This window comes from Oreochromis aureus, linkage group 22 (genome assembly GCF_013358895.1).
Source record: "Oreochromis aureus strain Israel breed Guangdong linkage group 22, ZZ_aureus, whole genome shotgun sequence".
NCBI lineage: Eukaryota > Metazoa > Chordata > Actinopteri > Cichliformes > Cichlidae > Oreochromis > Oreochromis aureus.
The window spans coordinates 39004285-39015721 of record NC_052962.1 but is presented as its reverse complement, the minus strand read 5'-3'; the positions used below and the strand labels follow the sequence as shown (position 1 = coordinate 39015721).

Here is an 11437-nt window from a genome sequence, read left to right as displayed (position 1 = left end):
CAAAGTAGAAGTGTAATTATAGCTCAGCAATTATCCAGCAACTGGGAAGTCACAATAGAGCAGTCTTTAACAGTGATTTATGGGCTTTCTTCAGTTGGCCACTAACTGAAAGAATCTCCTTTGTCTCACTGAAGCTCTGTTAGACATGTGAGGTTAGCATAAGTTGTCATGGTCCTGGGCCACGTTGGCCCAGTATTCTTAGTTTTCATGTATTTTGTTCCTTATTTAGGCCATGCTTCCTGAGTTGCTCTGTTACGTTGTTTCCTTATGTGTTTTCCCCTTGTGACTCCTACCCCCTGTGTGTCCCTCTGGGTCCCTCTGTGTATCTGTGAGCCCTCATCTCTCGTGTTTTATTCCATGTTTTCCCCTGCCCGTTATGTCTGTGCTCTCCCCGTGCTCTCTCTCCTCCTGTCTGAACCTCTGTACTTCCTGTTTTACTTTGACAGTCTCCCATCAGTGTTGCGTTTACTCCTGCCATGTCTTGTTATGATTATCAGTGTCAGCTGTGTTCCCCGTGTGCTCCCACTTCCCTCGTTAACCCTCTGTGTATTTATGTCTGCGTCTCCCTCAGTTCTGTGTCGCGTTCTCCCTCATAGCTGTGTGTGATTCTCCCCGTGTCTCCTAGTGTACATTATAATTAGCTTTTCCACGTTTAGTTTGTATGGTTTTTCTGTCCAGCAATAAAGCTGTGTTTCCAGGTCATTCCTGCCTCCATGAGCTTGCGTTTGGGTCCTCATCCTGCCTGCACACAGCCTAACCATGACATAAGTGGTGCCCAACATCATTTCCTGTGTCGGAAAAACTCAGAAACTGGTGTGCTTCTGTCTATTCACAGTATGTACTAATTCAAGACAAAGGTATTCATATTTGTACATGTATGTATGTTAGTTTCAATAGTTCCGTGTTGCAACAGCCAGTAAAAATGACAGAAAAAAACTTTTTGACATTTGACATGTACTCTCATTCAAAGGTCTAACCACATTGTAAAGTACAAATGAAGTTAGCCCCTCTGTGTTTGTGGTTTGGTCTGCTGCTACTTCCTGTTTGATGCTGATGATTAAAAACTGCCTGACTGAAAGAAACAGACGGTGAAAGCTGCTCAAATACTTTCACCCACCAAGATGTCTGCAGACAGTCAGACTGCAGCAGATTTTAGAGTGAAATACAGCAGAAGGATCGACAGTGATGGACGAGAGCAAGAGTACAGTGAGGTTGAGATGCTAGATGATGAAGAACAACATCCTGATGTTGGGCTGCAGGCAGCTGGTAAGCAGGAAATAAATGTACTCAAGTTTCACAAGATGAGCTGACTTTAAAGTATTGTGCTATTGTAGGGTCTTTACCTCACAATACAAAGGAACTTGAGACAACTGTTGTTGTGATTAGGCGCTAAATAAATAAAACTGAATAGAAGTGAATTGAAGTTTGTTTAATATGTTTAAAAATTGTTCAGTCTTCGAAAAATTAGAGAAAAGGAGGGAAGTCCCACATGACTCTAAAGGCTTATCTGACAGATCAGTGGCAAAGGTAGAAATGTTAAAAACAAGGAAGTCTTCTTAGATACTGTGTGGTGCAAGTGAAACCACAGGAAACAACTCAAGAGTGGTCTTCATGTCTTCAGAGCTAATTGTATTTTTTAAGCTTATTTTTTGACCATACTGACAGATATACTGGACTTTTTCTGGCCTCCATGCTCTAAGAATCACCTAAAAACATTTCTCATTCTCAAACACTGTTTCTCTGCTTTCTATATGTTACACAATCTCCTGTAAATATTACACTAACATGATGAACTTGTTCAGCTTATCCTCAAGATGAGTTCATGATGATGAGCTCCATAAATGCAGCAAAAACCTGATCACAACGTATTTATTATTTAAAATAATAAAATAATTAAATCTCATTCTGTCTCTGTAGAATTAAACATCCAGATGAAGCTTTCAGCTGTGAAAAGAAGATGGTTCAGAGCTTTTGAAGTGAATCTTGGGCTGCTGTATCTTTTGATTCTGGCTGGAATCACCGCACGATGTGAGTAATTTTATTAAAATATAGCATGGTGGATGTATCATTTTACACATTAGATGTTGATGTAGACTTGCTTTTGTTTAGCTCCTATTATCAGTTCATATTTTACTTAGAAACAGTCACCTGTTTCCCATCTACGTGTTAAACTACTGGTCAAAGAAGGATGAGAAGAAAAGTTTTTAGCTTTCAGTAGTAAAGTAATCAATGCTGATCCCAGATTTAACTTTATTTAAGGTATATATAATGAAAGTTATGACACAGTTTCTCTATAAGGCAAAAAAGTGTCGCCTCTAAAGAGGCATTTCCTGGTTTGTATGCACTGTGAGAGTGAGGTGTGAATGTGTTTTTTTTTCTCTCTCTCGTTAAGAGCTTTTCTTTTGTTGAACAATGAAAAATAATTTATTCTTGCCTCACAAATTGTTTGATAGATAGTCTAATGGGCTTTACAAATATAAAGTATGGGAATTCTCCATCTAGCGGTCAGCACACTGGAGGTTATCACTCATATTAATCACATTCATTTATAGGCCTGTGTTTCTTTGCATGCTGTCACTTCCAAAAAGCCATTTCCTGTCTGAAACAGATAGAAGCCTGGACAAGAAACATGAAGCCAGCACAGAAGAACCAAAAACTGCAGTTCCTTTAATGACCACTGGAGGCTGATTCTGAAAGCGAGTCAGTCCCCACAGACTCCCATGTTAAAATGAGCACCTTTCCAGCATTAAAAGCAGGTTTCCATTCATTCATACAAAATGAGTTTTGGTCTCTGAGGATAGTTTCCCCTCTTCATAAATGGATTTTAATGGATTCTATTTAAATGCATTTTAAATGCATTTCTCTGATCAATAATATGAGCTGCTGTGTGGTACAGCCTGACCAACATGTTGTTTTGGTGACTGAGCTTCTAGTATTTCATGAGTCTGTTACTTAGTATTGAATGCATTGATTGATTGAGCGGTTAAGAGATGGTCCAGTGTGTGTGACGAGTTATCTACTGCTCTCTGTTGTTATTCTGTTTTGTTGTTAGTTCTGTGCGTCTTTCATAATGTCAACTCATTACTGACCTATCATTGCTAAGCTCTCCTGGCCCTTCATCCGTCTACTGCAAAATGTCTGCACTGTCGACAAGAAAGACTTCATTTCTTAACCCTGCTCTTGGCTGGAGTACAAGCTTACCTTTGCCAGGAACCACACCCATCTCGCTGGAGAAGACGCCACTGATGTCCTGGCGAGCAGCTAGTGAGGCTCCTAGACTTTTTACATCCTGGTGTTCCCTGGACCCTGTTGGAGCAGGTGCTCTATCCCACTCGACCCACTCCCCTTCATCTGGTGTCAGCCTTAGGAATCTGCGGCATATTGCACAGATTTCACCTACTTCTCCCACTACTGCTTCCTCCTACTGACGTGGTACCCATTAGAATAAGTCTGGTGAATTTAAGGTCCATCGTGAACAAAACTTTTATCCTTAAGGAATGTTTCACGTCCCAGAGTTTGGACCTTCTCTGCGTGACTGAAACACAGATCTCTCCGGGTGAGTCCATTGTTTTTTCAGAATTATTACCCTACTGTCACTCATACTTTAATACCCTGAGGTCCTGGGTCATGGAGGAGTTTTGGCGACTGTTTAGAAATTAAATTTTGACTGTAAGTAGCTGTCCCTTCCAACTGTTTTCTCCAGCTTTGAACCTTTTTCGAGTTGAGGCTCTTTCCTCCGCTGCTGTGCACAGCGATCTATTGGTAACCAAAGTACAACAAAGATTTTTTGTGGGAATTTTCTTATGTCAAAATATGAGGAAGTTTTAATTGTTGGGGGCGTTAATATTCACATGTGCTACTCTGGGAAGCCTCTCGTGAAAGACCTCTTAGACTTATTGGACTCCTTTGGCCGCACTCAGTCAGTGAACGGCCCAACCCATGAATGTACCCACACACTGGACCTTGTTTTATCTTAAGGTTTATCCAGTTGTAATTTGAAAAATTGTTATGCAGTGTTTTCAGACCACATTCCCTTTATTCAAACTGTTAAACCCTTTGCTCTTGCTCTGTGCTGCTGTGATTTTAACCCTTCCACGGCTGCTCATGTCTCCACTGTTTTTAATAATTTAGACTTGCAGCCCTCTGTGTCTTCCAGCACTGAGGAGCTTTCCGTGTATTTTAATTCCTTGTGGCCCCAATTAAAACCAGGCGATCAAAGCCCAGATCAGACCCTTGGTTAAGTGACCATACCCGTGCCATCAGATGGGAGTACCGGAGAAATGAGTAAAAGTTGAAAAAGGACAAACTGCAAGTCTCTTCCGAGAGACTGAGTGATAGGTTTGTAGATTAAACCTATTCGCTGGAACGTTCAAGACAATTCAACTACACAGCAAAAAGCATTGAACACCAAGCAGAGCTCTTTATGATTCTCGTATACGAGGGAGACCAACTGGACAAACGCCGTTCCTTCGCTTGACCCCAGTTGCTGTCGTCCACTCCCCCGTAACACTGATCTTTTATTGAGGTTACACGAATATACATAGGTTCATTAACATATGACGTATACATACACAGGCATACACGTGAACAAAAGTGTATGTTGTGTGTGTGTGTGTGTGTGTGGGGGGGGGTCAAGATGTGAACCTGTGAAGACTCCCCAAAGCTGGTGCCAGGAGTCTAGCAGTCCATCTAAACAAAAGGCTCTTATACTTAACCAGATACAGAGTAGGTGTCCTCCTATACCATAAATCAGTAAGAGCAGATATAACCTCTCCTGACCTTAAGTTGTGTGTGCCGGCCAGAGTGCTCTGGGAGGCACACAGTCTCCACAGACTATTAAGGATCAAACCTCTACCAACATGACATTGATTATAAAACTCTAAGCATATATGAGTAGATATTTCTAAGCATAAATGACAATCAACAATACAAATCTAACACTAAGAGCTGGTGTTGTTTTCAAAGAACTGCAAAAACTGCTAGAGCAATATATTTTTCAGGTTTTCAGAAACCTGACACTGACCCTTCTGCTTTGTCTAACTTCAGACCGATCATCATTGGCTTTCCCCCCCCCCAAATCTTGTGAAAGATTGTGTACACCCAGCTGAAGGCCTTCCTGGATGAATGTAAAATTTTGGAGGAGTTCCACTTTGGATTTTAAACAAACCACAGCACTGAATCTGCTCTTTTAAGGGGTTTCATGACATATTTTTTAGCAATGTTTTCTGGGAACAGAGTTTAACTTGTGCTTTTAAATTTACAGCTGATGACCATGACATTCTCATCTCCAGACTGGCGTAGTGGGTTCAGTTCTGCAATGGTTTAGATCTGACCTCTCTGACAGGAGTTTCTGTATCATGATGGATGATGATCTCTGGTTCCGCTGCCCTCCCCTGGGGGTACCTCAGGGTTCCATTCTTTGTCCTCTACTGTTCTCTCTGTATTTGCTGCCACTTGGTGCTAGTTTTAGAAAGCATTGTTTCATTTATATGCTAATGACTGTCAAGTCTATTTCCCTTTCAGACACAGTGGTTCTCTTCAGCCTCTCCTTGATTATCTCAATGACATCAGGGGGTGGATGGCACAGAATTTTCTCAATTTTAATGAAAAAAAGACCGAGGTCATGCTTTTTAAATCCAGTACCTCCAGCTGTATCCCTGCCTTTGACCTTTCCTCTTTGGCTCCGCATGAAAAATCCAGAATCACCAATTTAGTTGTGAAAATGGACAGCAGCCGAAAACCTGACTGGCATGTCAATGCTGTGGTTAAGTCCTCCATCTTTCAGTTGAGACGGCTGTCAAAAATTAAGCCCATCCTGTCTAGATGCCACCTAGAGACACTGCTGCATGATTTTAACAAGAACAAGAGCACATAACCATGGTTTTAGTGTACGTTCACTGGTTTACCGTTCAGTTTCAAATCCATTTTAACATTATTTTATTTCTTTTTAAGTCTCTTGGTCTTAATAGTCTGTACGTGTGCATGATTCCTGGCTCATATCTTGTGTATGTTGTGGAGGTGGAGTGAATGTTCTTGTTGTTCCTTCAAACTCTTCACTCAACACGGTGATTCTGTGATTATATCAACAAAGCAGACAGGCAGCAGCATCTGCTGCAGACTGATGCAGGTGCAGTCACACTATGTTAGACAGTGACGTCTGTCATTGTGCCGGCAAATTAGTTCACTTGGTGTATTGAGTAGCTAGCAAGTCAGCATGTGTTAGTTCTATTCATGTGATGGGAATGAAAAACACAAAACTTCATTGATAAAATGCTTTAAAACTTTAAATCAGTTTCCTGTTTTGTTTCTAACCAGATATTTTAGTCAATTTGGAAAAAGAGCATCTCCAGGCTAATCGTTCAAGTAAGAAATATTTCAAAACAATTATAAATAAATATTCATAAACTAACTTTGCAGTCATTTTTCCTGTTTTATTCCTGTTTTATTATTATTTTATTATAATTATGTTTGTTCTCAACATGCAGTGAAAATAATTCAATTAAAGCAAGAAATCAAGTTGCTAAAGGAGAAGATCAAAGGTAACAAGCTGTTAAAAACTAAAAATCTTTATTACACAACAAAAACTTGAAACTATGAGCAGTGAATAAAAACCGCCTTTAAAACATGTGTTTGACTTTAAGAGAAGTGTCCTGATCGATGGACAAGATTTGGAAGCAGCTGTTACTTTAAATCCACTGAGAGTAAAACTTGGTCTGACAGCAGGAGAGACTGTCAGGATAAAGGAGCTGATCTGGTGATGATAAACAGCAAAGAGGAACAGGTGGGTGTGTTTGTTCATGTCTGTGTGATCTTTGATGGAACTGACAGTCATCTGTTACTTGTGTTTTTGACCTGCTGTCAGTCTGTGACCTGCTTCCTGTCTCCACTTCGATTTCTTTGATTCTCCCTTTTTTGTTACAGACATTCACATTCAAATGTAAGTTTTTACACATTTGACGAATTTGAAGCAAAAATTTAAATTACACAGAAATGTTCCAAAATAAAAGCAATCCTCCTAATCCTGGCTATGTTTCTTATTTAATAATACCAAATAAAACATATTATTAACAGTGATTCCACTGCAACAGTGACTGAGCTTCAAATTCAAATTTTATTTGTCACACACACAACCATACACAGTACGGCATGTGGTGAAATGCTTATTGCTGTGCAAGGCCCGACCATTAAATGACAATAAGAATTGACAGTAAGATTTACAGATTTACAGATTACTACAAAATTTAAAGATTTTAACTTAGAAATTTACAGTAAAAGAATGTGCAAATAATGATTTACGAAAGAAATTATGAATAAAAATAAATTATAAATTATAAGAAGTGTGCAAATAAACAGAGTGTTGTGGTGATGTGATGTGTGTGAGAGAGTCCAGTTCCACACCTGGTTCAGGGCCCGAATAGCCTGCTTTGTAATGAAGTCCACGATCAGCTCCTAAGTCTTGCTGATGTTTAGGAGGAGGTTGTTCTTCTGGAACCAGGTCTCCAGGTTCCTAATCTCCTCCAGGTAGGCCTTCTTGATGTTGTCGGAGATCAGGCCCACAACAACAGTGTCGTCAGCAAACTTGACAATGGAGGTGGTGTCCGATGTGGCTACACAGTCATAAGTGTACAATGAGTACAGCAGGGGGCTTAAAACACAGCCCTGAGGAACTCCAGTGCTGAGGGGGAGACTTGTTTTCCCACCCTCACTGATTGGAGTCTGTCTGTGAGGAAGTTGAGGATCCACTGACACAGTGATGAGCTGAGTCCTAGATCCTTAAACTTGGTGAAAAGCTTTGAGGGAATTATTGTGTTGAATGCTGTAGTCCACGAACAGCATCCTAACATAATTCCCTCTTCCCGTGTCCAGGTGACTCAGGGATGTGTGGAGCAGATGAGCTATGGCATCATCTGTGGAACGATTAGTCCAGTATGCAAACTGACGTGGGTCGGTGGTGGCAGGAAGTGAAAAAGTGATGTGCTCTTTCATCAGTCTTTCAAAAAAACATCACAATTGAACTCAGTGCTACTGGGCGGTAACCATTGTGGCAAGCGGGCTGTTGTTTCTTTGGGACAGGGACAATGATGGACTCTTTGACGCTTGTGGGAACCAGTGCTCGGGCCAGGGAGAGGTTGAAAACGGTGCTGATTTTCCAAATGCCAACAGAGGCTGAGCCTTGTAGCAGTCCTTGAATGGAGTGTAGCAGTGGTCTAATGTCCTAGTGCCACTGGTGGGGCTGGTGAAAGTTGTGAAATATGCGTTTGAGATTTACTCTATTAAAATCTCCCATAACAATGAGCGCGGCATCCTGGTGAAATGCTTGTTGTTGTGTGAGAGTTTCATGTAGCTCACATAAGGCAGTGTCCAAGTAGCTTGAGGCGGAATATAAAAAGCACAGTCAATGACCGCAGTGAATTCCCGAGGGAGATAGAAAAGGTGACATTTAATGATAAAAAGTTCCAGATTGGGCAAGAAACAGCGTATGAGTGGGGAAATGTTCGCACTGTTGCACCATCTGTTGTTCACCATCAAACACACTCCACCACCTCTTTTCTTCCCCGACTCTGTTGTTCTGTCCATGCAGTAAACCAAAAAGAACTCTGTCGGCTGCACGGCATGGTCTGGTATCGCTGGGTTTTGCCATGTCTAGGTGAAGCAGAGGAGGCTGCAGTCCCGAATGTCTCTCTGGAAATTAATTCTAGCCCTGAGGTCATCAAGCTTGTTCTCGATGGACTGAACATTGGCTAGCAGGATACTGGACATGGGTGCACAGTGTGCACGAGCCCGTAGCCTGTTCCTGATGCTGACATGTTTCCCTCAAGGCCGTCGCTTAGGATTGCGTCCTTTGTTCTCTCTCAGGATCTCCCTTGGCCAGGTTGGGTCCGGAGTTAAACATGATGAAATGAAAAGTAACAAAAATCAGTAACAAAAATCAGCAAAATGTGGAAAAGTTGGGTCAGAGAATCCAGCACGGCAGCCGACCTCACCAGCGCCATCTTGATCATGCAGGAGCTGATAGATAGATAGAACTTTAATTCCTTGGACAGGTTCCTCTGGGAAACTCTTTGGGTATTTCTGATTTCTGCACAATGGAAGAACAGAAAAGTTTCATCACATTTACTTCTTCCTTCAGACATATTCACAAGATGATGTTACTACAACAGAAGTACTGAATTATAGATTCCAGATGAAACTACAGGCTACATATCACTGTCACATGTGCAATGATTTGTCACCAGGCACGTTCTTACACATGTTTTGGGACTGTCCAGTTATATCCGACTTTTGGGTCTTTCTGAACTTGTCAGGATTCCTGGGTCGTTGACCCAGTATTTTTTAGTTCATGTTCACCGTTTATCTTCTGCCTGTTCCACTTCCTGTTTTATTGTGTTAGCCTTGGTCTGTGTGCATTATGTTCAGTCCTCTTCCCATTTATCATTAGTTCATTATGTTCAGCTGTTCACTCACCTGTCTCCAATCGTTGTCATTGTTAGTCATGTACTTAAGCCCTCTGTTCCCTTCAGCCCTTGTCGTGTCATTGATGTTCGTGTGATGTTGTCCTTCCCGTGTCTTCTCTCAGTTCAGTCAGCCATTCAGTTGTCCAGCCAGTCAGTGTCCGTTCACCCTCTGTTCATCCACTCCTTATAATAAACCTTCACCAGTCCTCACCTACCTGCGAGTCCTGCGTTTGGGTTCTTTCTTCCTCGCCTCCACACAACGCCTGACAGAACTCTGTGTTATCTGAGGTACTGGAAGTTTTATATATCCCCAATCCTGGTCTTTGTCTCCTTAATGATACCTCTGACATCTCCTTAAAACAAATACAATGCAAAATGTTGTTTGCCGGATTCACATCCGCAAAGAAGACAATTACAAAGCAACAGTTCAGTCCTGACATTTGTATGGAATCATTCTGGATACGATGTCTTATCCGTATCATTAATTTTGAACATACCACAGCGAAATTAAATAAAGCTCGACCCACGACTGTAGAAGCTTGGAAAATCTTCTCATCCAAAATTACCTCCTGCAAGAGGCAATAACTGGTAGTAACTTTGTGTTTTTGTGTTTGTTTGTTTTTTTCAAAAAGAAGTGCTGAATTATGACTGGAGCAAATATTTTTCTCTCTTCCCAAATAGATATTTATCAATGAACTGAACATGAGAGGAGAGTCCTGGACTGGTCTGACAGGCAAAAAGACATCAGTAGGATATAAATGGGAATGGGTGGACGGATCAGCTGTGAATGAAACGTGAGACATTAGTTTGTTTCTGTTCCAGAGTTATTATTTAGAAGTGAAACATTGATGTTTTGGAAGATAGATCAGCAATACATGAGCTGAGCTATTTTCCAACAGCCCCACAAACTGAATGTAAAGAAAAGCAGAAATCCTTCTTTGAATGAACAGCTGTGCTTGAACTCTCTTCATCTGCAGTCTGTGATGACGTTCAGTTACAACAAGTCAGTTTGAAGAAATCAGGATTGAAAAATGTTCAAAGTTTACTCCAGTTTAATATCATTTATTTTTTTCTCTGACAGGTTGTGGGCACCAGCACAGCTGAGTACGAGTTATGATTCCTACGGAGTCTGCTGTGACGATAATGGGAAGTTGAAACAAGCAGTTGAACATTATGTTGGTTACAGCTCTAAGACCTTCATCTGTGAGAAATGAGTTTGGTGCTTGGATGTAAATGTTTGAATAATCCAACCAAAGACACCTCACTATGAAATGTCCTGCATGAGCCTCAGACTCAGCTCACAGTTGTTACTTGTTCATTCTGCATCATATATTGATTACATATATTGTCCCTCTGTGCTCTGTGCTGTACAGTAAGGTTGGAAGTCATCCACACAAAAACTTGAAGTACTTCATTACTCTGTAGTTCCAGCAAATTGTTCTAATAAAAGTCAAAGTGCAGCTTGTCTTTGCTTTGGTTTACTTGGTTTATTCATCAGTCTGTTGGTCCTAAAACTACAGTAAATGTCTTCTTCAGTTTCTCTCAATCAGCTGAAAGTAGCTGCTTCTTATTATTAGCTATAAATTTTGACAGGAGATTGAAATGAAGAAGAAAAGCAGATTCAACAATTTTCAAATGTGTGAATAAGTTCTGAATACTCATTTATGGTGGAGTTGTCAAGTAAGGATTTTGAAGTTTGGGCTAAATGGAATAAAATGTTGACTCCAGGAAAAAGAGTTTATGTAGCTGAATGTGAGCAGGTTCTTTCTCCTAATGTATTTTAGTCCAACTTTAACCTGACATTGTCAGAGCTAAATTTATTAAAGGACTGTCAGTGACCTGTTACTCATGTTTTTGATCTGCTGTGTGATTTATTTTCTGACTTCATTCTGATGGATCATTTCTATTTGTGGAGCTTTATTTTGTACTCTGAATTTTAATGTTTTTCCTTTTGCTGTGTAGATTATTGCATACTAGCAATT

The 11437-nt window shown here is 40.7% G+C and overlaps 1 protein-coding gene across 5 annotated transcripts; it reads left to right on the top strand.

Moving 5' to 3' along the window:
- The first annotated feature begins 378 nt into the window (after positions 1 to 378).
- Positions 379 to 11065, top strand: LOC120435782 (CD209 antigen-like protein E). 5 transcript variants are annotated; one of them, XR_005609904.1, is made up of 8 exons: positions 379 to 1266; positions 1918 to 2028; positions 6316 to 6363; positions 6486 to 6539; positions 6642 to 6781; positions 9578 to 9743; positions 10137 to 10249; positions 10537 to 11058. XR_005609904.1 is itself a non-coding variant. In XM_039605909.1 (8 exons), exons 2-8 carry the CDS (start codon positions 1122 to 1124, stop codon positions 10667 to 10669), a joined length of 744 nt encoding a protein of 247 aa, XP_039461843.1. In that variant the 5' UTR covers positions 379 to 834; the 3' UTR covers positions 10670 to 11056. The 5 variants fall into 5 exon arrangements, 2 of the variants coding, with proteins under 2 accessions (XP_039461843.1, XP_039461842.1); XM_039605909.1 differs by lacking the exon at positions 9578 to 9743 and having other exon boundaries at positions 379 to 834; positions 1122 to 1266; positions 10537 to 11056; XR_005609905.1 differs by lacking the exon at positions 9578 to 9743 and having other exon boundaries at positions 2609 to 6363; positions 10537 to 11065.
- Positions 11066 to 11437: the final 372 nt, after the last annotated feature.